Source organism: Podarcis tiliguerta, assembly GCF_965153285.1.
Source record: "Podarcis tiliguerta genome assembly, chromosome: 7".
In the NCBI taxonomy this organism is placed as follows: Eukaryota; Metazoa; Chordata; class Lepidosauria; order Squamata; family Lacertidae; genus Podarcis; species Podarcis tiliguerta.
The window spans coordinates 64919902-64946532 of NC_139540.1; the positions used below are offsets into that span (position 1 = coordinate 64919902).

The window sequence follows — 26631 nt, forward strand, 5'->3', positions numbered from 1 at the left end:
GCGGGAAACAGCGTTGGAATAAGGGAATTTCCCGCAAAAAAAGGGAAGGTTGACAGCTAAGTGTTCGTCTACCAATGCTTCTGCGATTGGTTAGAATGCGCCTTGTAACATAAAATGTGTTAAACCCAATACATAACACTGATTTATTGCATTTCCTTGGTAGTGAGAGAGGTTGTGCTTGCGGGGAGCCTAGGGTTATTCTACGAACATGAATGTCTCGCAACAAATGGAATTGATAGCTAGAAAATACTACCTGAAAAAAGAGACGAAGCACATACTTCTGTAAACCAAGGAACCACTATCACCTTTGGGTGAAATCAGCTCCTTTGAGGTGTATATTCTAGATATGCAGGCTTGAATTCTTCTGGCCATATTGAGTGTTGAAATATCTTTTTCCCGGACATGCTGGGTGAAGGATGGGAACATCCAGTCAGATTTTTTGAGGATTGCAATATTCTCCAGAAAGGCTGGGTAAGCTTGTACAGTTCAGAGGAATCTCTGGGTATGTGGTGATTAATCTGTGGACTGTTCCGGAGAAGTGTTGGGATTTGGGTGTCCTGCCCATAAGAGTGTGTTTATGAGGAGTGTTGAAGGAGTCCCATCTCTTCAAATGAAAGCACGGCGAACCACTATTTGATCTACTGAAAGTGACCAGATTGTTGTTAACCATGTGGGGAACCTGGTCAATAAATGATATTTATGCCTTCAATTTGTTGCCCAATACACACAATTCCGATGCTTAAAACAAAAGTCAGACTACCTGAGTGAGATTATGATGCCCTGTTAGAACCATGTTGAGGCCTGAGAAGGAGATCCTGCTATAGTTTCTAAGACCATTGCTATTGGGAAACAAGGACGGGTACCAGTTAGGATTCTGACCCTGGTGATGCTGTGTTGCAACTGAGTAAGGTTAAACATAATGGACAGTTGGTGCATAAATGCAGAGGGCAAACTTCTAATGCCTGAAATGCAAGCGAGCCATGAGGAATCAGAAGTACCAGAATGTGCCTATCAGTGATGCAGAAGGAGAACTCAGATCACGACACTTGAAGAAAACACGTATAGGAACATGAACCATTTCTGCAGAGCAGAGACTTGAGTCAATTACAACTTGTCGAAGGACTTTCTCCCAGAAGCCTCTGGATTTTGCATGCATTTCCCATACTATCCCAACTGGTCTGGAATATATCCTCCAGTTTGGAACAGGTTCCATCTAATTGTTCTTTGTACTAACCAGCTGGTGAGATGATGAATATATAAAATAAATAAACAGGAGTGTTGTCAATTATTTTAATGCAAGTGGGCTGCACTGTTTTCACAGTGGAAACATAATTTTCAAAACTACATTTCTTGCTTTAAAATGCATGTTTTACAGACAATGATGACCGGCATTTAGAGAAGAATTAAGAATGTGATGCTGCACACTTGTCATGTACAGAGACAGATTTGGGTAACAGAAGGAAGGCAGAAAAGCTTATATAGGTTATGTCTAAAACAGCAGTAGGCCTCAATGTGATGCCTGTGGTATTTCAGCCTGCTCCTAAGCATTTATACTCCGGTTGCCAAACTTTTTGGACCAATGAGGAAATGTGGAATTTTGAGAAACTGCTATGGGCACCAGTCACAAAATGGCTGCCATGGGGCGTGTGGCATGACACAAAATGGCTGTTGGCAGAGGAGGGAAAGAAAGGCAAAGCCAGTGTCAACATTAAATTAGCAGGAAGGGCAGGAAGTTGTCTTATGCATTTTTATTTTTGAGGGTGTGTTTACCATGGGAGGTACCAGTGGGTTCATTGCATCGGCAACCCCATTCTATGGCAAAGAGAATCTGCCAAAGAAGAGGGTGCTTTTTGTTGCCTTGAAGATGAAAGGGTGGTTTGCTTCTAATTTTATGGGATGCTGAGATGACCTTATTACAACGGTGGCTGCTGAGGCAGCTGCTGCCTCAATGCCCTCTTCATTGATCTCCACAAAGGACTTGTGATACACCTCTGACAAAGCCAAGTCACTTTTCTTTGACCCACCTGAGAAGTTAGCTTGCTTCAGGGAGAGCAAAACCTACCATAGAAGAGAAGGCTTTGTGTTTTGTTGTGCCGAATGAGGAAGAGAAAGGGATGGTTAACTGTGAAACTCGGCACAAACCTAGCACACAGTGCATACATAACAACAGCAGTAGCAGCAGCGGCCTCAGTTCCCTCTTCGTTTACCTCTACAAAGGATTTGTGAACAACCTCAGACAAAACCAAGTCATTGTTGGGAGACATCCTAGAGAAATCTGCCTTGCTTGGGTCAAACGCCTCAGCCATTCCCATGCTGCTCAGAACAGGCTTCAGGTCGTATTTTTCCTCCAGTTTAAATTTGGGTAGAGACAGCTGAACTTCAGTTAGGTTCATTTTCTCAGGGTTAATCCAATCCTTCAGTTTCTCATAGGTCATTTCTTTCTCCAGCTAAAATAAGACAAATACAAGGCATTCAAGGAAAAAAGGAAATCCTGGCTGCATATAAACATCCTCACATTTCTTACATCAATCCATTTTCACTGGATTCACAGTGACTCAAATGACTCCATGTACATCACTTAAACAAACTTGTTTCACAATTGCCCTGTCTGTCCGGGTAGAATTCCTTTCTGCTCAACTTGCTTTTATGCCTTCCATCTTTCTGAACAAGACAGAACACTGGCAGACTTAACTATGCTTATAGAAATATAAACAGCTATATTACACATATATTGCTCCTTCCGGGGTAATTTATCCACTTTTGGTTCCCCCCACCCTGTACTCAGCTCTCACCTGTGGCTCCTAGAAGCTGTCAGCAAGTTGAACAATGTTTATAAATTGTATACCTATATTTTAGCTGAAAGAATGAAGAAAATTCTCCAAACTATTATACAGTATAGTAATTTATGGACCTAAAAGGTTTCTAAAGCCATTTGCACATGCAGAATGCAGGCACCACATACATAGAAATGAGCAAACCAGTGATATTTTAGGGAGCAGGCTGGCAGGCGGGACGCATTACTTACATTATAGGAGCCTATACAACACAAAACACTGTTGCTATGTGTAGGTTTTATTTTATTTGTTTCTTATCTTATATTTTGGAAATCTACATCTAGGTTTTTTTCCCTTACATTTTTTTTGGTGGGGGGCCCAAAATAGTGGGACCCTAAGCTATAGCTTGATTGGCTTATACGTAAATCCGGCACTGACCCCAGGGAGGTCATTTCGGCGTTGTTGGCATGGTGCTTTACTTCACCCCTGAAGGCACACTCCATTGTCTCTCGAGACAGACAGATGCCAACAATATAATAAGTTACACTGGGCACTTGGAAGAATCATGTAGAAGCTGGAAGCTAGAATGCTCTCGTCATGTACCAACAAGGGCAATTTTTATGGGCAAGAATTTAGATGGTTTTATTCTTATCAAAAATGCCTCACCTTTTCCAGGCCTGTAGAATTATCTGCAATCTCATCAGGAAGCAGGATGATCATGCTGAGCTCGTTTTCAACATAAGGAATCTCAAGAATTTTGGTGCGCAGTTCCGATATGTATGTCATGTTGAATTTAGCTTCCTTGAACATCATCTGCACTGGTTTGCTTTCATTCTGCAAATGGAGAAGAATTTTGTTTTAAGCATGTAATCTTTTCTATTGCACTGCTTGAACTGCTCTGCACCTTGTTTACTGTTCATCCTCTATTGTCTCTGCAAAAGAATGTCCTTAGGACATGGTGGGAAGGGAAATCCCAACTGGTCAACTGATTAATGAAAAAAACAGAAGGAGGGAACACTCCAAATATCACAATGTATGTAATTTAATCAAAATGATAAAGACTGTTTGCTCAGTGATGTGCTTCACATTATTTCCCCCCTCATACCTTGCTAATTTTGAACGGCCTTTCCTCAGTGTGATATTTGCGGAACTGATTTGCCCAGTTTCCCTTGAAATAGATAGCATTCACCAAGACCAGCCTTGTACTGGAGTCGATTAGTCCTGGGGTGAGCAGATTTTGGATTTTACCTTGAAGAGGGATTAAAGAGCTGTTTTAATAAGTACATATTTTTCAGACACAAACTCATACAGTGGTGCCTCGCAAGACGAAAAGAATCCGTTCCGCGAGTCTCTTCGTCTTGCGGTTTTTTTCGTCTTGCGAAGCAAGCCCATTAGCGGATTAGCGCTATTAGCGGCTATTAGCGGCTATTAAAGGCTTAAGGGATTAGCGGATTAGCTGCTAAAAGGCTATTAGCGGCTATTAAAGGTTTAAGGGATTAGCGGATTAGCTGCTAAAAGGCTATTAGCGGCTTAGATCAGCTGTTAAGCGGCTTAGCAAACAGCTGTTAAGCGGCTTAGGGGCTTGGGGAAAAGGGGGGAGGGGGGAAAAAACCCCAGGAATCGCAAGACATTTTCGTCTTGCGAAGCAAGCCCATAGCAAATTCGTTTTGCGGAGCACCCCCAAAACGGAAAACCCTTTCGTCTAGCGGGTTTTCCGTCTTGCGAGGCATTCGTGTTGCGGGGCACCACTGTATTTTAAGAAGTAAGACAATATGGAAGCCCAAGAATTTGCTACTCACTTGCTGTCTGTTCTTCCACCCAGTTATTTATGTATTTCCTGGAATCCTCTGATGCTTTAATGAAGTCTAGTTTCTCAAGACTTGCTCGATAGAATTTCTGGCTGGAGTCTATGAATGACTTAAACAAATATGTTTCAGAATTAAAAGCTATATATGGATCTGTATATATCATATACAAACAAACTTTGATTTCATTCAGGTTTTGTCCCACAGAAAAGAGAGGGAGAGAAGGATGTTTCTTCCATTTTCAGATACCGAAAGATGTGAAACACGTATGCAGATGCTTAATTTAACTTCAATTGATAAGAAAAAGCTCATGGCATGTGCAATAGATTCCTATCAGCCAAAACAGATAAACTGAACCGGACCCAAACAAACTTCTTTTGGTCTAGAATACACATAGCAATCATTGTCTTATTCTTATACAGTGGTACCTCAGGTTACATACGCTTCAGGTTACATACGCTTCAGGTTACATACGCTTCAGGTTACACACTCTGCTAACCCAGAAATAGTGCTTCAGGTTAAGAACTTTGCTTCAGGTTGAGAACAGAAATCATGCTCTGGCAGCACGGCAGCAGTAGGAGTCCCCACTAACTAAAGTAGTACCTCAGGTTAAGAACAGTTTCAGGTTAAGAATGGACCTCCAGAACGAATTAAGTACTTAACCCGAGGTACCACTGTATATGAGAGTCCTACATGAAAGGTCTGTATGCAGGATGCTAAATGCTTACCAAGATTTGCCCCTGTATCAATCCTGCTCAATGCAGGCGGATAATGAATTCCAATGTGGTATTTTCTCTTTCTGTTCCTCTATGGAGGAAAACTGTTATTTAAGCAATACTTATTCGTCCCCAGATTTGGTAACTCTTTGGAAAGTGCCGACTACCTGCTATATTACAGTTGTTTTTTAAAAAATGTACAGTGGTACCTTGGGTTAAGTACTTAATTCATTCCGGAAGTCCATTCTTAACCTGAAACTGTTCTTAACCTGAAGCATCACTTTAGCTAATGGGGCCTCCTGCTGCCGCTGCGCCACCGCACCTAACTGTTGTATTACAGTTTTTTTTTAAAAATGTAATTATCCTCTTGGCTTGATCTAGCAAAAGCTCCACTTAGTCTACCGTTCTGTCCCTGGAAGTTCACAAGCATGTCATAAAAGTGACACACAGTGGGAAATGCAGTAGTGCTGGTCTGTGAACTCCTGTGCAAATGCTAAGGGAAACTGCCTTCCGGTGCAATGCCATCATTTACACAATATTAAAAGAATGTGAATGAGAGAAGCACAGGCTGCAGATAGTCAAGAGCTCAGACAATGTAGTCGCATTCCCTCCCGTTTCCTGAATACTTCATTCTGCTTCTTGCTGGGGAAGCAAGTCACCAGAATGGAGAGCACTCTGATCTGCTGCTCACTGCCTCTGAAGCTTCTGTCAACAATGGTTTTGGGGGTTGGCAGACCTCTGTAAAAGGCTGGGCAGGCTAGACCAAATTCATGAGCCAACATGCTAGAAACAAAAGGGTGCTTTGGGATCGAACATCCCATAAGCAGTCTCTTTTCCAAAACAAAGAATGTTATGATCCAGCATTAGCTACCCTGCAGTTTTGGAGCTTTACAAGAGCAGCTTACAAAAAGCATCCAGTGCGAGTGTCAGCAGGTTCAGTGGGATTTATCTGGCTTCAAATATCCCTTTCAGTTTGACTGTAGGTTTTACTGGTAAGCACAGAAGGGATAGTGAGTGCTTAGCTGCGTTTCTGATCTGCGACAAAACACGATTCACTATCTGAACAGAGACCACTTCCTGTTCTCTAGCATATTTGTAAACCATGTAACTTACTGAAATAAACTCATAGGATGTTTCTCCAAAGAGCCTGTTGGCTAGCCTAAGCAAGTACTTGGTGTCTGGCTTGTTGATTTCAGAAATAAGTTTCTCGTATCCCTGGTGAAACTCGACGTCGTTGGTCACAGACAGCACCTGTAAGATGATAAATGGTTAATGGATAATGTTAAGTAATTTAAATACAGACATTTATTCACGTAATCCTAAAAACGTGTTATCAGTTGAAAATCCACATCTTTTGGCAAACAAGAGAGTGAAAGGTCAGCAGTTCGAATCCCTGTGATGGGGTGAGCTCCCGTTGCTCGGTCCCTGCTCCTGCCAACCTAGCAGTTCAAAAGCACGTCAAAGTGCAAGTAGATAAATAGGTACCGCTCCGGCGGGAAGGTAAACGGCATTTCCATGTGCTGCTCTGGTTCGCCGGAAGCGGCTTAGTCACGCTGGCCACATGACCCGGAAGCTGTACGCTGGCTCCGTCGGCCAGTAAAGCAAGATGAGCACCGCAACCCCAGAGTTGTTTGTCCGCAGATAGTTTTTCCATGACTAAGCCACTTCTGGTGAAAGCAGCGGAGCGCATGGAAACGCTGTTTACCTTCCCGCCGGAGTGGTACCTATTTATTTACTTGCATTTTGACGTGCTTTGGAACAGCTACGTGGGCAGGAGTAGGGACCACGCAGCGGGAGTTCACCAGTAGCCTTAGGGGCCCGCTAATAAATGCATATTTCAGCCTGACCTGCTACAAAGAAAAGGATGCACCATGCATGCCTCATTTAAGAGTCAAGTCAAGCTCCCCCCTCCCCTTAATAGTATTTATCTGGATATACCTTTGCCATTTGGGCTGCAGTGTTCCCTGCCGCCCCCAGAGAGACCATCGTCAAAGCAGAAGAAACGCTCAAAGGAGAAAAAAACATGTTCGCTGTATTATCATTTTGACTTAGCTTCTTGAACAGATTGAGGGCAAAGGTACTGTTTGCTGCAGTGAGGCGGTCCATGTCTTATAACCTACGAAACAAGCACAGAAAAGACAGTCATCCAACTTGTCCGCTCGGAGGTCACTTTTACAAGAAAAAAACCCAAACCTAAGAATTTGTTTTCAGATCCCACATGTGTGTCCTAAGGGCATATCAACCTGCATATCAACCAAGCTGGAGCATAAAAACCCACTCCTTTCATGCTATGCAGATGATTAGATTTTTCAGTGCAAACACAACAAACACCAATAAAGAACAGGCACTAGTGTCAGTTTTATCTCCCCCCCCCCCAACTCCTGTGGACTAACAGCTGAGTGCAGCAGGCAGAAATCCTGCAGGTGAAGCTTTTCCCAGTAGAGAAACACAGTATGGAAAGCAGCACCTATTAAATTTCTGCCTGTGACGTGCAGCTGTTCAAAGGACAGAAGTGTGCACCGAAGTGCAGGTCCCACAGGTGACAACACCCTGAGACCATCCCAGATTACTTCCTCAACAAAGGAAGTCCCAGACGCTGCTGCCAAGCAATCCATCTGGCTTACTCTCTGCAAACCAGTAAGCAACGTCTTAAGTTGGTAGTTACCACTGACAAAATTTTTTTTTACCGCAGCATTAACTTCAGAAAAAAAGAAACCGCTTCATCTGTTATGGCACAAACTTTTTTGCAGGCTTATATGATGCAATGGACTCTTTTAAGTCCCTGGACGTTTTTTGTGCAAAATGATGCTGGCAGCCTTTAAAGCGCTCCAAGAACTTTCGTTGCGCGCAAGCCACTCACAGCACGCGTACCTTTCTGGAAGTTAGGATCAGATATTGATTTTCTTCCTCGGCTTACCAAAATAACAGCAGTCCAAGACGAGGCAGCTTTTAACCACACACACGCACAACATCTGGAACCCCCCCCCCTTTCTTTTAAAGGACACGCAACAGAGAAGAGGACTGTACCGGGAGGAATGGGCACGGCTGTTACGCACGGATGGCAGGAAGGGCTCCGGCTGCGAGCAAAGAGAGGCACCGAGTGGCGATGGGAAACCCGAGTAGGAGGTACGAAACCATCCCGTCCAGCCAGGGGAGGCGCTCCTGCCTGTGACTCAGCCCCTGACTCAGCTGCTCTCCAGGATCCTAATAGGGTGGGGAGGGGAAGGAGCCGCAGCCTCGAGCCCCCAAGTTTGCTGCCGGCTTCCATTGCCCCTGAGCATGTGCAGAACGGCTCGCACAGGTCCAGGAGGAGGAAACGAAGGCGCTGCCCGTTGCCTTTGCCTTTGCCTTTTTCCCCATCGTCTCCTGCTTTTTCCAGAAACGCAGAAGCCCCTCGGAGCAGGAAGGTGGCGCTCCGAAAGCGCAGTTGCGCCCTGCTCGCGCTGGTTGTTGGCGCAGGAGAAGTAATCCCCGCAGGCTTCCTCCCGAGTAGCGGCGCCTGGCTGCGCAAACCCGGGGAGCCTGACATTAATACAAGCAATGCAGTTTATAGAGTAAAGCTTATATTCTTTTACTTAGTGTCAGCTTGGATAGTTTCTCTTTCTATTCGCTGATAGTTAAATGTTTGGGAAAAGTCAGAAGCCCAAGGCAGTATAAGTTCCTCAACTAAGTTTATTCAACATTTGTCAGTGACAACAGCTCACTCATAGGAACACAAGAACCAAACTGACTGGACAACACGATAATAGTCCCTGGCATGAACTGACCGTTGACAGTTTGACAGTTGAAAGAGGATGCGCTTACTTGCCATAAGAACGTTGGTCCATAGCTGTCAACTTTCAGATTTGAAAATAAGGGATCAGCAGCCTCACCTGTCCCGGGGGCATTTCCTTGGTGGTGAGAGAGGTTGTGGGTGCGGGGAGCCTAGGGTTATTCTACGAACACGAATGTCTCGCAACAAATGGAATTGATCTGTAGAAAATACAACTTGAAAAAAGAGACGATGCACGTATACTTCTGTAAACCAAGGAACCACTATGACCTTCGGCTGAGATCAGCTTCTTTGAGGTGTATGATACAGATATGCAGGTTTGAATCTTTCTGGCAATAGTGAGTGTTGAAATATCTTTTTCCTAGGCATGCTGGGTGAAGGATGGTTACATCCAGTTTGATTTTTTGAGGACTGCAATATTCTCTGGAAAGATTGGGTAAGCTCGTACAGTTCAGAGGAATCTCTGGGTATGTGGTGATTAAACTGTGGACTATTCTGGAGAAGTGTTGGGATTTGGGTGTCCTGCCCATAAGAGTGTGTTTATGAGGAGTGTTGAAGGAGTCCCATCTCTTCAAATGAAAGCACTGTGGGACACTTTGATCTACTGAAAGTTTTGTTAACCATGTGGGGAACTTGGGCAATAAAGGTCAGACTACCTGGCTGAGATTATGATGCCCTGTTAGAACCATATTGAGGCCTGAGTAAGGTTAAGCATAATGGACAGTTGGTGCATAAATGCAGAGGGCAAACTTCTAATGCCTGAAATGCAAGCGAGCCATGAGGAATCAGAAGTACCAGAATGTGCCTATCAGTGATGCAGAAGGAGAACTCAGATCACGACACTTGAAGAAAATACGTATAGGAACATTAACCATTTCTGCAGAGCAGAGACTTGAGTCAATTAGAACGTGTCAAAGGACTTTCTCCCAGAAGCCTCTGGATTTTGCATGCATTTCCCAAGTTCAGCATACTGTCTCAACTGGTCTGTAACATAGCTGTCAAGGGAAATTCCCTTATTCCGAACGGGATTCCTCGCAAGAAAAGGGACAAGTTGACAGCTATGGTCTGTAATATATCCTCCAGTTTGGAACAGGTTCCATCTAATTGCTCTTTCTTTGTATTAACCAGCTGGTGAGATGATGAATATATATTAAAAAATAAATAGGAGTGTTGCCAATCATTTTAATGCAAGTGGGCTGTACTCCATGTCATGTGGCACAGGGAGAGAGGATAAGCGTTTTAAAACACTTGTTTTGCATAGTGGAAACATACCACATTCCGTGTATAAGACGCCTCCTATTTTGGTGGACTCAAAATTTAGAAAATGGGGGGAGATTGCCCAGAATTGTTGAGCTTTTTGGGGGGAGGATTGCCCACAGTTTTTAAGCTGTTTTGGGAGAGGGGGGTTAATGATAAACGCTCCGCCACCGGTCCAACGAAAACAGTCGCGCACCCCGCAGAAGACATAAATCTTTTGCCCACAGGTGAAAAGCAACCACAAATCACCTGCCCAGTTGACAAGGCAGCACCAAATTAAGAGCTGCCCTTGATGCAGCAACCAATCATCAGCCAAAATTGCCACTGAAATGCTCCGTGCCAGTGACCAATCCCATGTTCTCACTCAGCACTACCCATGTATAAGATGGCCTCCAATTTGAGAGATTCTTTTATCTGAAAAGAATAATACACGGAAAAGTACAGTAATTTTCAAAAATAAATTTATTGATTTAAAATGCATGTTTTACAGACAATGATGACTAGAATTTAGAGAAGAATTAAGAATGTTATGCTGCACACTCTTGTCATGTACAGAGACAGATTTGGGCAACAGAAGGAAGGCAGAAAACCTTATATAGGTTATGCCTAAAACAGTATTAGGCCTAAATGTGAGGCCTATGGCATTTCAGCCTGCTCTTAAGCATTTATATTCAGATTGGTCCAACCTTTTTGGACCAATGAGGACATTTGGAATTTTGAGAAACTGCTATGGTGCCAATCACAAAATGGCTGCCATGGGGCGTGTGGCATGACACAAAATGGCTGTTGGCAGAGGAGAGAAAGAGAGGCAAAGCTGGTGTCAACATTAACTTGGCAGGAAGTTCTCTTATGCATTTTTTATTTTTGAGAGTGTGTTTACCATGGGAGGTACTGGTAGGTTCATTACATTGGCCACCCCATTCTATGGAGAAGAGAATCTGCCCAAGAAGAGGGTGTTTTTTGTTGCCTTGTGCTTGATAAAGAAGATAAAAGGATGGTTTGCTTCGAATTTTATGGGCTTCTGAGATGACCTTATTACAATGGTGGCTGCTGAGGCAGCTGCTGCCTCAGTGCCCTCTTCATTGATCTCCACAAAGGACTTGTGATACACCTCTGACAAAGCCAAGTCGTCTTTTTTTGACATTCCCAAGAAGTTAGCTTGGCCTGGAATGAAAGCATCCTTCATCCCCATACTGCTTAGGGTGGACTTGAGGTCGAAACTCTCTTCCAGTTTGATCCTTGGTAAGTGAAGCTCCACCTTCCTTTTCTGCATCATATCCGAACTCGTCCATATCGACAATCTCTCATATGTTAGTTCTTTTTCCAGCTGTGGTTGTATAATAAAGCAAGTTAGACAGCAAAATGAAAACAAAAGTGACTCTTAAAAACAACAACCCTACAACCAGTAAGGGGACGCGGGTGGCGCTGTGGGTTAAAGCCTCAGTGCCTAGGGCTTGCCAATCAAGAGGTCGGCGGTTCGAATCCCCGCAGCAGGGTGCGCTCCCGCTGTTCGGTCCCAGCGCCTGCCAACCTAGCAGTTCGAAAGCACTCTCGGGTGCAAGTAGATAAATAGGGACCGCTTACTAGCGGGAAGGTAAACGTCGTTTCCGTGTGCGGCTCTGGCTCGCCAGAGCAGCGATGTCACGCTGGCCACGTGACCCGGAAGTGTCTTTGGACAGCGCTGGCCCTCGGCCTCTTTGAGTGAGATGGGCGCACAACCCTAGAGTCTGTCAAGACTGGCCCGTACGGGCAGGGGTACCTTTACCTTTACCTTTACAACCAATAACTCTTCTCACCACAAAGTTATGAGGGCTTTTGAAACAAAGCCTGCTGTTTACTTTGCTAGGGAATGTGATGCAAGGAGAAAAGAATGTTTGAAGACTGTGAAAGGTTGTGGAGGAAAGGGGTCTAGTTCACTGCATGTACAGTTAGAGGGGGATTTTCCACTGGTGGCGGATGACAGACGACTGTGACACCACGAGACTGGTGTAAAACCAAATCAAATAAAGACTTTATTTCAAAACAACAAACAGTAAAGCTTGTGGGGGTTTTTCCTGCAGGCAGAGTTCAAACTGCAGCTTTTCTCCTTTTGTAGCCATGGCCAGCTGCAACCAATGAGCCCAGAGCTCACAAAAACTGTTCTTAAAGGTACAAGCATCTTTACTGTTTCTGTGCAGAATGTTTCTTTCCCAACATGTACAGTGTTAAAGGAAAATATTATGAAAATGATGTACAGATGGTATTTAACCCCTGTAAAATTAGCAAAGATATATCACAATAGTGATAATCTATGTTGGAAATGTAAAGAAAAAGAAGGTACCTTTTATCATATGTGGTGGACCTGCCCCAGGGTGAAAGACTTCTGGGAGAAGATTTATAATGAATTGAAAAAAATGTTGAAATATACATTTATTAAGAAACCAGAGGCCTTTCTTCTTGGAACAACAGGTTTGGAATTGCCCAAGAAAGATGTTAGATTGTTTTTGTATGCCACAACTGCAGCTAGAATTTTGTTAGCCAAGAATTGGAAAACACAAGAAGTACCAACAGTGGAGGAATGGCAGATGAAGATGATGGACTTTTCGGAGCTAGCCAACCTAACCGGAAGAGTCCACAACCAGAAGGAGGAGGAGTACCAGGAGGAATGGAGGAAATTCAAAGACTATTTAGTTAAATTTGCTAAGATAATTTAAATAGAAATACTTGCAAACACCAGATGGGCTTAGGATTTAAATATGTGATGTTATAGAATAACATGTTTAAATTTAATATGAAAAGAAAGAAAGGCATTAATTGATTAAGTAAATTTTATGAGAAATTTGTTTTGGAAAAGTGTTACAATGATATATATTTAAACTCAACCAGGGGGATTTGAGGCAGTCACGTAAAAATGTTATTAAGAGTGGAATAATTACAGTTAGGATTTATGTTTGTTTGTTTAGAAATTTTGGAAAATCAATAAAATTTTTGAGGAAAAGAAAAGGCACTTCCAAGTTTTAGGGGCCCATAGTGCTTTCACCACCCCACTCCACCCCCAAATCTGGCCACTGTACCTGCAACCCACTCTGTCGCTGCTAAATACATAAGGTTGCTGCATGTTATTTTCTCTTTTTTCTTTTAAAATTAGGTGATTATTTTGCTCACAATGCAACAAGCCCTTCTATGCTGACTCATATACAGTTGTACATTGGAAGTCGAATGGAATCCATTCCAGAAGTCCGTTCAACTTCCAAAACATTCGCAAACCAAAGCACAGCTTCTGATTGGCTGCGGGAAGCTCCTGCAGCCAATCAGAAGCCACAGAAGCCCCATCAGACATTCGGCTTCCAACAGAACATTCGCAAACCAGAACAATCACTTCTGGGTTTGCGACATTTGGGAGCCAAAAGATCCAAGTTCCAGGGCGTTTGGGATCCAAGGTACGACTGTATGCACTTGAGATTAAGCCCCACTGATCACAATGGGAGTTACTTCTGAGTAAACAAGCAAAAAATTGTACTTTCGTGGACTTGGGCTAGCCTGTGGTTTATAAGGCTCCATCACATTCACACCTTACATTTAAAGCACATGGCTCCCCCCCAAAGAAACCTGGGAACTGTAGTTCATTAAGAGTGCAGGGAACTGTTGCTCTTTGGGGAATAACCTGCAGTTCCCAGGATCCTTTGGGGGAAGTCATGTAGTGATCAGGTGGGATTGTTATGAGGAATTATAACAATAGAGTAAGCCATCTGTGTCAGCAATGAAAGCATTGCGTTGACTGGGTTTAAACTATTTTGATATGTTTTTTGATCAATCCACACCTCTGCACCCCTGTTCCATTTCTCTGGCTTGACAAGTCACATACACAGCCAGGTCCCAGTTGCTGCATCATGCATCCTGGGCTGTGGAAGATAGTGGGCAGCTTCTTTGAAGTAGCCTTTCCAATATGTTAATCTCAGGATGTTGATCTTAGGGTCTGGAAATATTTTCACAGGAAGGTGATAAAGATGCCAATCTCCTTGCCATCCTTCCATCCTCTCCTGTTTACTCCTGTTTGTGATCTCCAGAGTTTCTCTAGTCCTCTTTTATTTACTCTCAGATTATGTATGCATGCTCAGAGTAGTCTTTGTAGTTAAAAGAATTTCTTTTGATCTGACTTTGTCCCCACGTGGGGTTTGTTGAAATGCTCAGAAGAAATCTGATTGGTTCTTACGAACACTCTGTAAAAAGTTCTTTTGTGAATAAAACGACATGGGCTGGAGGGTGGAGATAAATATTATTATATGCACCCTTCCCAGAGTCTTGCTGGTTCAAGCCTCTGTGCGTACTCTTATTAATCAGAGTTCAATCCTTCCTTTACTTTGAGAATGCCTCAAAGTCATGTGCTTTAAATGTATGGAGGTGGATGTGACAATGCGGGGAAAATCAGACAATGTTTTCTGCATCTATCTCTGTTTATATAAATCAGGGGTGAGGAAATTGTGGTCCTCTATGTGCTAGTGAACTACAACCCCCCACCCCATCATCTCTATCCAGGAACATTTTGGAGGCTCACAGATTTCCCCACCCCTGATTTATTTAGGGATGAAGTGAAATGTCTAACAGTCTCTGGAGACATGAAAGCAAGTGTTTTACCATTTCCAGACCAGTCGACTCATCTTCGATGTCATCTGGAAGCATGATGAACATGCTGACATCATTGTTCTCATATGGGAGCTCAAGAATACGAACCCTCAGGATATCAATGTAGAAGGTTGGCAATGTACCTTTTAGAAACATCATTTGCACAGGCTTTGACTGGGTCTGTAATAAAAAACACATGTGATCCTTTTCCCAACTGAAATGAACTGCCATTCAGACCAAGAAGCTTGAAGCATTAAAACTAAATAAAGGGCCTTTCTCTCTCAACACGGGCTACTTCCCACCCCACCCCTCATTACTTTTCTTGGGGGGGGGGGGTTGTTATGAGAATGGGAACAATGGAATAGTGTTGTTTCCACCAGGGGGCAGCATTGAAAAGCTAAAAACAAGCACTCGTATCTAAACCTGGGGCAGATCTACACACATGGTTTTTAACGTTAAGGAATGGTTTTCCTAACGTATTTAGACACATGACACTCTACTTTTTATGTTCATAATGTTTTATTAAAAATGGGACACCAGGTGGCACTACAGAACAACCAACAGTAGGGAGACAGTGTTTTGATGGGGGGGGGGGGACAAAGGTAAGAAACACTTTGATTTACAAGTATGCCCTGTTTTAGAATGACGTACCTGGTATTATTCTAATTACATTAAACAGGGCGATGTAGATCTAGCCCTGGGCAATCTGAGGTGGCTTTAGATTAGTCCAAAAGGTGCAGAGGGAGTGTGGTTGAGTGGGTGACATCAGGGTTTTCTGCTGCGCTGGTAATTCTTTGGATAGCAATGAGAGCATCTGCTGGTGCACAGTCCTTCTGTGTTTGAATCCTACTTGTTTCACTATATTTTGCTTTGCTCCTGGCCACTTTAATTCAGAGTGCTATATCATCACATGTTTATTCCCCCCCGACCAAGTTTCACCATCATCTTAGTAGCAATTAAGGTAGGCATAAGTCACAATGCCAGATTTAAGCAGAATTCATTACAGTAGCAACTTTGTAAGTTTAATAAGAATAAAGCCACAATCCAAAACACGCTTTACCTGGGAGCAAGCCCTCGTTGAAATCAGTAGGACTTACTTCTGGATAGACATGTTTAGAATTGCACTGTAGCTTTTCATGAGATACACTCAATTAACGACAACACTTTCAAACCAAGAATAAACCCACAATTCTCTTTCTTAATATAAACATTTAGTGGTTTTCCTTGTGCACAGAGCTCTGAATAATTTTACAGAGAATTGATAGCAGAGGCTTGACAACCATATGTCAGGAGTGCTCTGATGGTGTTTCCTGCTTGGCAGGGGGTTGGACTCGATGACCCTTGTGGTCACTTCCAACTCTATGATTCTATGATACCAGCAGAATGTGTCATATTCATGGAAAAACACACCTTTTATTTTATTAACACAGGCATACCTTACTCAGTCTGAAAGGCTTCTCAGTAGTGTTTGCTTTCTCAAATCTTTTCTCCCACTTTCCTTTGAAGTAAATGGCATTTACTATGACCAGTGCTGTTTGAGCACCAACCGAATCTTTAGGCAGAAGATTCTTGATTTTGTCTTTTGGAAAACAGAAGGGTGTTGTTAATGTATTGTCATCCCAGTGTTGCTATACAAATAGGATATGGCTCTGAAAGGAATGCTGTTGTTCTGAGTCAAGCCTAGGAGTCGCTCATCTGAACTCTTTCCCAGTTCTGCTATAAATCTCACGACTGCTTTCCCCATGGCTTGTGGGTTCTTCAGGTGAAATGGAAAAGTGAATTTCTGTCATTCAAGAACCTTGCTTTTCCCAGACCCAGGCTCTAGCTGGCTGATTCACCTGCATGAATATTACTTGGAGCTGTAAAGGGGATGCAGCTAGCATGATGGGAACCAATTATTAAGCCATTACAGGGAGAAACTAAATAGAACAAATGGATTTCAATATTTAAGCAGCTAGGGATTGCACATTATGCCCAGAAAGTCAGTTCTTTAAAAAAAAAAAAAACCTCAGAAAAATGTATCAGTTCCTCAAATACATTTACATTGGAATTGTACGTGGTTTCCTATACAAATGGGACGATTTGGATGTAGAACTAGCTTTAGCAAACCTCAGTTTCATGCACTTCCCTTGCCCCCGGTGTACCTCCAAGGAGGAGTTAAGAAGCTTTTATTTAGATTACTGCAACTTGCTGTATCAACTAAACTCAGACAAGCAGAGATCTTTAGTTGAAACATAAACTGCACTTTTTGAAGCTGACTTGTTTCAGCTGACTATAGTTAAGATTAACCATGGTTCAGGGTTTGGATAACACACTAACCCACGGTTAATCCCAATTGGAAGTGCAAGCTTCTGCTCTCACAGGTGCATCAGAGAAGATGGGGGTGGACAAACCAGGGCCGTCTTACCCATAGGAGCTAGGGGTGTGGGGCACCTGGACGCTGGGCTCTCAGGGGCGCCAGGCTGAGAGTCTGGGGAAGAGCCCACTCGTCAGTTGGAGCACCACCGTGGGCTCTTCTGTTGCGCACGGCTCTGCTCTGCGAGTTCGGGGGCAACAGAGCCAGTGAGACACTGAAGCGGCTGGCTGGCTCTGCCCTCCTGTACGCCTGGGACTGGGCAACCTGGGGGGGGGGGGCATCGGGCGGATCTTTGCACCCTGGTGCTGCATATGCTTAAGACAGCCCTGGGACAAACCCAAGATTCGCTGTAGCCCTTTCTCATAACGCTCAACAAGGGTATCCTCCAGATGTTTAAGATTAAAACACATGTCATCCCTGACCATTGGACATGCTGGCTAGAGGTGATGAAGCATTTTCAGGGTACCAGAACTGGGCCATTGTATCCCTCTATAGAAATCAGAATCCAGTTTTCAAGCCTGGAGATACAGTAGATTTTGTAAATCTTTAATTACCGTATTTTTCGTCCTATAGGGCGCACCGGCCCATAGGACGCACCTCGTTTTTTGGGGGGGGAAATGAATAAAAAAAATTTATTTCCCCCCCCAGCTGCGGCTGCCGCCCCAAGCCTTGCGGACACCCGCCAGAAGCAAGGGGAGCCCTCTGGAGGGCTCCCCGTGCTTCGGGCGGGAGGCTGCCGCCCCAAGCCTCGCGCGCTCGGCGGGACCTCCCGTCGGGCGCGCCAGGCTTGCGGACACGCCCCCGAAGCACGGGGAGTCCTCCGGAGGGCTCCCCGTGCTTCGGGCGGGAGGCTGCCACCCCAAGCCTCGCGCGCTGGGCGGGACCTCCCGTTGGGCGCGCCAGGCTTGCGGACACGCCCCCGAAGCACGGGGAGTCCTCCGGAGGGCTCCCCGTGCTTCGGGCGGGAGGCTGCCGCCCCAAGCCTCGCGCGCTCGGCGGGACCTCCCGTCGGGCGCGCCAGGCTTGCGGACACGCCCCCGAAGCACGGGGAGTCCTCCGGAGGGCTCCCCGTGCTTCGGGCGGGAGGCTGCCGCCCCAAGCCTCGCGCGCTCGGCGGGACCTCCCGTCAGGCGCGCCAGGCTTGCGGACACGCCCCCGAAGCACGGGGAGTCCTCCGGAGGGCTCCCCGTGCTTCGGGCGGGAGGCTGCCGCCCCAAGCCTGGCGCGCTCGGCGGGACCTCCCGTCGGGCGCGCCAGGCTTGCGGACACGCCCCCGAAGCACGGGGAGTCCTCCGGAGGGTTCCCCGTGCTTCGGGCGGCAGGCTGCTGCCCGCAAGCCTTGTGAGCCTGTGGGAACTCCCACAGGGCTTGCAAGGCTTGCGGATAGCTTCCTGAAGCCTGGAGAGCGAGAGGGGTCGGTGCGCACCGATGCCTCTCGCTCTCCCGGCTTCAGCGAAAGCCTGCATTCGCCCCATAGGACGCACACACATTTCCCCTTCATTTTTGGAGGGGAAAAAGTGCGTCCTATGGGGCGAAAAATACGGTAACTTTAAAACTGTTTTCTCTGCTTTTCTTGTAGCTTAGGGTTTACAGTGGTACCTCAGGTTACATACGCTTCAGGTTACAGACTCCGCTAACCCAGAAATAATACCTTGGGTTAAGAACCTTGCTTCAGGATGAGAACAGAAATCGTGCTCTGGCGGTGCGGCAGCAGTAGGAGGCCCCATTAGCTAAAGTGGTGCTTCGGGTTAAGAACGGACCTCCAGAACAAATTAAGTACTTAACCCGATGTACCATTGTATTCCCTTGACTGCCTAAGTGGTTCTAAAGACATTAAGACTCAAGGACAGGTCTGGAACTGAGCATACAGAAGAGTAATACTTGGAATTACAGTCTGCAGTGGCTGAATAAATAAGCTTACTGTCAGTTTGTTTTTCAACCCAAACGTTGATCTGGTCTCTGACTTGTTCTGCAGCATTCAAAAAATCAACTGGTTGTAGTTCTGCATGATAGTACTTCTTAGTGAGCTGAAGGTACTCCTGAAAATTATAGGGGCAAAAGTATAAATTGTTATGAGTTTCTCTTTTTTTGTGCAGGGGGAAGGGGGAAGTAGGTTGTATGCAGACACCCTTCTAACCCCTGGATGTGTCAAAACAGCAAGTGTCAAAACAGAAGACAGCTTTCTATTGAGGTGATAGCCTGGGTGATGGGCCATTGGGGGAACAAAGGAAGTGGATTTGGGTGAGGCAGCAAATGGGTGCCCACCCCCGTCCCTCAGCTGGCTGGTGGAAAAAGACAAAGATGAGAGCTGAGAGTCTGCAGTGATGTGGGCCAGATATAAACCAGCAAGCTGAGAGAAGGAGGAGAAACAAGACCAATATTTGATTTCTGTTTGAATTTAAGGCAGAAGTTTTATACAATCTGAAGAGAAACCAAAATGTCTAAGGTTGCGGCTATGAGAAAAACATGACCCATGGGCATAGCTGTCAACTTTTCCCTTTTCTTGCAAGCAATCCTATTCAGAATAAGGGAATTTTCCTTTAAAAAAGGGAAACGTTGACAGCTATGCCCGTAGGGTGTTGATGCTGTGAACCCCTCCATTTTAGGCTCAGGTTGCAATATGCGTAAATAAACCATATATCATAAAGACACCACAGTCTCTGCAGTGCCTCATTTCCAAAGGAAACACAACCCCTAGAATCTCCAGAATCTCACACCGCTCAGAGATTGGAGTGGTGTGCAACATTTTTTAATCCACATTCACCACAGAGCAGGATATCAGACTGCAGTGGAAACCCAGGTTAGAATCCAGACTCATTTGTGGCTGCTACTCATTGTCTTTGGAAAGCCCAACACAAAAAATGAATAAATCCATATATATCATCCTGAGATCCTTGTAAGAAAGGCAGGATACAAACATGTTGAATAAAAGTAAATGTTTAAATTGGGGTTGTAAGTTATTACTGTGAAAAACAGATCTATAAATAAGCACCACAAAATAAAATGTATATTAAATTTAATAATGATCACCCTCTAGCTCAGTATTATTGCATCATATACCGCATACAACACTTTCAGTTTTTCTTAACACCATATTATCTAATTATGCTATGTGGAAGTAATCTTTGTGATTAGAATTATATTTTTATATATGTAACTATTTTCAAATGAAACATGGCGGCTTAGTATAAAATACTCACGCTGTTAAAATCGAAAGTCTTTTCTCCATATACTCTATTAGCAGTTTTCAGCAGGTAGGTGTTATTGGGTTGGTTGATTTTAGAAATCAGTTCCTGGAATTGACGGTTGATGGTTTCATTTTTACTGAGTCCTGGTTCCTTTACAGGGAGACACCATTGCATATAAAAATCTCAGTTGCATTAGAGTTGATGGTACTGCATAGGTAGATAACCATTCTTGGAAGTCAGACAGAATCCATTCCGGAAGTCCATTTGACTTCCAAAATGTTTGGAAACCAAAGCACAGCTTCTGATCCTGCAGCCAATTGGAAGCTGTGGAAGCCCCGTTGGATGTTCTGCTTCCAAAAGAACATTCAAAAACAGAAACACTCACTTCTGGGTTTTGATCGTTTAGGAACTCAAGGTGTTTGAGATCCAAGATATGACTGTAGCAGTTTAGTGGGGGGGGGGGGGATTGCCAAGGGAAAATTGAATGTACCACAGCTACTACTATGCCATAAGATCCACTGTCTTGTAATATCACATATGTGCTTTAACTACTGATGAAGCCCAGGACGGCGAAACAAGGCCAATATTCTGGAAATCCTTGTCTAGACTCTGTGAAAGGATTTTGTGGAACTGTAACAACCTTTCATGTGGATTGTTTGGCATTTATGAACAGACACCATTACATGGATTGACCTTATGCATGAACTGACTAGAGAATGATCTGATCCACTGGGTCTTCTGCTTTGTTCGTTTGTTGAACTTTATGAGTTATTTCTGTTGAAATTTGATACAAATTTATCTACCTTATTTATCTAAGAACACAGCCGGTTACATCTCGTGTGTTTTTTGAGGATGCTTTATTTGTTGTTGTTTTGTAAAATGACAATCATGCAAAACTAGTTGCTGCCCAGAGTTTAGCTCTTTGGAAAATGACTAAACTTTAGCATGCTCAATGCAATAATTTATATTATGATCTAATTAACATGTTATGTTATGTTATGTTATGTTATGTTATGTTATGTTATGTTATGTTATGTTATGTATTATGTTCTACTTGGACTGGTCATGTTGTGCGGATGCCTGATTATCATCTTCCAAAAGAACTATTCCATTCCAAACTTAGAAATGAAAAGCGTAATGCTGGTGGTCAACAAAAGATGTTTAAAGACTCGCTCAAGGCAAATCTTTTAAAAAATGTAATATAAACACCGACAATTGGGAAACACTGGCCTGCGAGCGCTCCAATTGGAGAACAGCCTTTACCAAAGGTGTCATGGGCTTTGAAGACACTCCAACTCAGGATGCAAGGGAGAAACATGCTAAGAAGAAGGCACATTTGGCAAACCCTCACCGTGATCAGCTCCCGGCCAGAAACCTATGTCCCTACTGTGGAAGGACATGTGGATCCAGAATTGGCCTCCACAGTCACTTACGGAATCACTGCTAAGATAAGGTTACCAGACATCCCCATTTCCCGGGAACAGTCCCCGGATTTACAGATCAGTCCCCTGACAAAATCCACTGAATTTGACTGAAGTTGAAAAGTGTCCCCAGAGTCATTGGAAAAATATCTGGTAACCTTATGCTAAGACTGCGTTCATGGGAGACAATCTTTTTTAAAAAAAATGATATTTATTCCAATTTTAACAAATACAGAAAAATTTAAAAAAGACAAAATACAGTAAAAATAAAGAAACAAGAATAGAGAAAAATTAAAAAGTACATAAAAACCACCCCTCCACCCCACCAACAGGAGAAAAAACAAAAACATTTAAAAAAGAAACCCTTCCTTTTTTCACAATTCCATCCTTCAATGACTTATTTCCTCGACCTCCTCCCACCTCCCTTTTTGTATTCCAGTTAATAATTAAATCAGCAAATTCTTTCCATCTTTCACTGCTTACTCACTTATTTATCTTAATCCATTTAAACCTTATCCTCCTTCTTTGGCAATCACTTGTAACTGAGCATGGGAGACAATCTTACTCAGTTACAAGTGATTGCCAAAGAAGAAGATGGAGAAATTTAATTTTATTTGCATTTGAATGAGAAGCTACCTAACTCCCACTTGTCCAACCAATATGCTAACCTGAACACAGGTATCCTTCAAAATGTCCACATCTCCAAATTTTGCAATGCAGCTCTTCAAAGTGTACAAAAACACAAATATTGGAGGGGTTGTAAATTTCATAGGACTGCTGCCTTACCAGTAAATCCCATGGAAGGCAACATAACTTACTTCCAGAGTGTTTAGGATTGCCAAACCTGTTATAGAATGATATTACCTGTGAAGGCCTTTCAGACTCTTCTGATGATGCATTGAAACGAAGCACCTGTAAGCAGAGTTGTAAAGATTTATTTTTAAGATAATTACATAAAACAGATACATACAATAATTTCTTAGTAATTCAGCAATTGAACCTAGATTGATAAAATATTTACATGGCATTCAAGATTACGACCAACTTGTTTTCAACACTGAAATGTTTTTCTCAAATCGTAGTTTTTATTCTGACAATTTCAAATTATAGTTTCATTTTCTTCTATGGCTAAGCTGTGGATTTGTTTGCACATGCATGTTGACATTATTAGTATCAGTTGGTTATCTGGTTTCCCATCTTCCTCCTGTTCGTGTACACAGCAATGTTCTTCAGATCAGTGTTCTTCAATCTTGGGTCCCCAGATTCTGCTGGCCTACAAAACCCATCAACCCCCCAAAAACTTAATCAATGGTTAAGGAAGATGGTAGTTGTAGTCCAATAACATCCGGGGACACCACATTGAAATAAAGCACTTTAACAGATGCCGTATGTAACAAGGTACAGTGGTACCTTGGTTCCCGAACGGCTTAGTTGTTGAACAAATCGGCTCCTTAATGCTGCAAACCTGGAAGTGAGTGTTCTGGTTTGTGAATGATTTTTGGAAGCCAAATGTTTGACGCAGCTTCCACAGCTTCCGCTTGAGTGCAAGAAGTTCCTGCAGCCAATTGGAAGCCACACCTTGGTTTCTGAATGGTTTCGGGAGTCGAACGGACTCTCGGAATGGATTAAGTTTGAGAACCAAGGTACCACTGTATCTCCAAACTATGTGCAAGATTGAAATGTGCGGTGGTCGCAGACAAATTCAAGAACCTACCTCAGCCATCTGGCTGGCAGTTCTACCTCTTGCTCCCATGTGGACCATGGCTAGAACAGATGTGATGCTCCAAGGAGAAAAGAAAATATTGCCTTCAGATGATTGGATCAGCTTTTTGTAAAGATCTAGAAGAAAGCTGCCGTTGGCTACTGAGACGGAGTCCATTACTGCAACCTGTGAAAAATGCAACAGACAGGACAAATCATTGCTCTGACAAAAGAAGCGTTTCTTTCTTTCCCACAAAAATAGCACTTTCATTAGTTCGTCCCAACGTTAGATGCTAAAGCATTCATGCAACTGGATAAAAAATAACTCCACCCCATACATTCCCAATCAATCCATGTGCTCTGTATATGTCACCTCATCCTAATGTTCTGTAAACCTCATTGAACTCTAGATTTGTTACCACACATAACTTGGCAATGGTGGTGCCTTAGGGCCCAATTCTCTGTATGTTAACAAGGAAGAAAGTCCAGCTGTGTTCAATGGGATTTTCTCCCAAACAATTTTTTAAGTTTGCAGCCCCAATGAAGTATTATGTGCTGTGCCTGCAATTTGTATGTTCTTAATAAATTGCAAGTACATTCCCAACAAAGGAAGAATAGATACAAAAACGTATGGAATATACAGAAACATACTGGAAGAATAAGAAATCAAGACAACAAACGTTTTTATTAAAGAATGGAAATGGTTTATTGGGGATTTACAGATAAATTGTAAACAGATAAGAACATTGGCAGGGTTATTGGAATAACCTGCAGTTTTATGAATATACAGTGGTACCTCGGTTTAAGAACAGTCCGGTTTAAGAACGATTTGGTTTACAAACTACGCAAAACTGGAAATAGTGTCTTGGTTTGAGAACTTTACCCCGGTTTAAGAATGGAATCCAAACGGTGGAAGGGCACCGGTGGCGGGAGGCCTCATTATAGGGAAAGCATGCCTCGGTTTAAAAACGGTTTCGCTTTAAGAACGGACTTCCAGAACGGATTAAGTTTATAAACTGACGTCCCACTGTATATTTAAAGAAGATGAATAAATGAGCAAATTGAGTTAATTTGGATATACAGAAGATATTAAAAATAAATGAAAGGAACCACAGAAAGAAGGGAAAGGAAGTCAAGTTTTGAAACGTTAAAATGATTGTAAAATTAGTAAAATTTATAAATCTGAAAAGCATAAATAAAACAAATAAAATAAATAAATTGCAAGTTCAATGCAGTATACCTTAAGAGAGGTGAAGCAACATACCTGGTCTGTAATACATAGAATTACAGCGCATTAAGTTCATCATTAAGGGACCTGGGTGGCGCTGTGGGTAAAACCTTAGCGCCTAGGACTTGCCGATCGCATGGTCAGCGGTTCGAATCCCCGCGGCGGGGTGAGCTCCCGTCGTTCGGTCCCAGCTCCTGCCCACCTAGCAGTTCGAAAGCACCCTTAAGTGCAAGTAGATAAATAGGTACCGCTTTATAGCGGGAAGGTAAACGGCGTTTCCATGTGCTGCTCTGGTGCCAGTTCGCCAGAGCAGCTTCGTCACGCTGGCCACGTGACCTGGAAGTGTCTCCGGACAGCGCTGGCTCCCGGCCTCTAGAGTGAGATGAGCACACAACCCTAGAGTCTGTCAAGACTGGTCCGTACGGGCAGGGGTACCTTTACCTTTTAAGTTCATCAAGGAGGTTCTGAAGCAGTTAAAATCTTTCTTTTGTTTGGTGATGCAAAGTGCAACCATATGTGTTACCATAACCTTTGAAAACCGACTGAAAATAAAATAAGCGCCTTGGTCATTTCTCCCTGCTGTGTGCATGAAGAATGTCGTTGACCTGAGCCGTATGGCAAGACTTCCATGTTATTTATTAGCAATTACCAGCAACCTCTGGTGGTAGCACAGAGAACCTACATGGTGTGGATGATCCATATGGTAAGTTAGAGACACTTTCTCCTTTGCAGTTGCAGCTAGGGCCAGCCTGAGACATTTTTGCACCTGATGCATACCACAAAATGGCACCCCACCCCCGCCAGGGAAGAAGGGGTGAGTGAAGATCTACATCAGGAACAAAGGGGAAATAAAGATCTACGTTGGGATCTGCTGCCCTGCGGATCCTGCCGCCTGAGGCAACTGCCTCACCTTGCCTCATGGGTGCGCCAGCCCTCCCTGGGTGCAGCATGGAGAAGTAGGGTCCACAGAGCCTTGCAATTGGTTCAGTGAGCACAAGGTCTTCACGTTTTGCAATCTACTGAACAGCAGCAGCCTCTCAAGTCGTTTGAGAAATTGTGTTGAGAGACTGGTGGGAATTTGAAAAGCAGTATGTTGCATATCATAAATAGCTGTTTGGTCCTATTTGGCACATAGGTTTATCCGGGGAGCTGCAGTGGGGACCGTCAGCCCTTACCTAGAATCTCCCTGCATCCCCCCAGAAAAAGCACTCTGTCTATCTATCTATCTATCTATCATCTATCTATCTATCTTTGTTCATTTGAAGTTTCACCTTTCTACTTATAATGCCCAAGGCATCCCGGTCACCCTATATCTTTGCCTAGCATTATCTACTTGACAAATGAAGGCACTGTTGCCAATTGTTTGTGCACTTTTAATAAGCAAATTAAATCCTGCTCTTCCGTTATAAGCACAAGGAATATCTGACACTTGCAACGTTGCTTTTTTCACATTTATAGATAGCAATCTTTTGCCCTTTTCACCCACGTTTAAGGTTTCGTGGCAAAACAAGTTATACAAGCTTAAAATGTCACAGTACCTGCAGCTGCTATGCTTTCGGCGATTCCTCTGACAGGTTGTGGTGTTTGTGAAGACACAGTTCTGTAGCAATAAATACAGAGCAACCTTCACTTCTCCTCTTTTATATCCTCCATTTCAACATCTTGCCCATCCTCTCGGCCTCTATCAACCGGCAGCATTGTCTGCTGCGAAGCTGAAAGACTGTCAGCTATGTTGTATTATCAGAGCTATTACTAAACTATTTTGTTTGTTTGTTATAAGAGCAGTTCTGCATTAGTCTGAAAAGGGAAAA

General features: G+C 43.6%; 1 protein-coding gene across 1 annotated transcript; it reads right to left on the reverse strand.

Annotated features, from left to right (window-relative positions):
• Positions 1 to 1276: 1276 nt before the first annotated feature.
• On the reverse strand, positions 1277 to 26421 carry LOC310682047 (uncharacterized protein). Its single transcript, XM_083450292.1, has 15 exons — positions 26359 to 26421; positions 23606 to 23779; positions 22756 to 22803; positions 20483 to 20620; positions 19204 to 19321; positions 16363 to 16505; positions 14939 to 15106; positions 11249 to 11651; positions 8323 to 8817; positions 7234 to 7406; positions 6409 to 6546; positions 4574 to 4691; positions 3880 to 4022; positions 3441 to 3608; positions 1277 to 2447 (listed from the first exon to the last, which is right to left on the reverse strand). The coding sequence occupies exons 2-15, from the start codon at positions 23768 to 23770 to the stop codon at positions 2043 to 2045; spliced, it is 2823 nt and encodes a 940-aa protein (XP_083306418.1). The 5' UTR covers positions 23771 to 23779; positions 26359 to 26421; the 3' UTR covers positions 1277 to 2042.
• Positions 26422 to 26631: the final 210 nt, after the last annotated feature.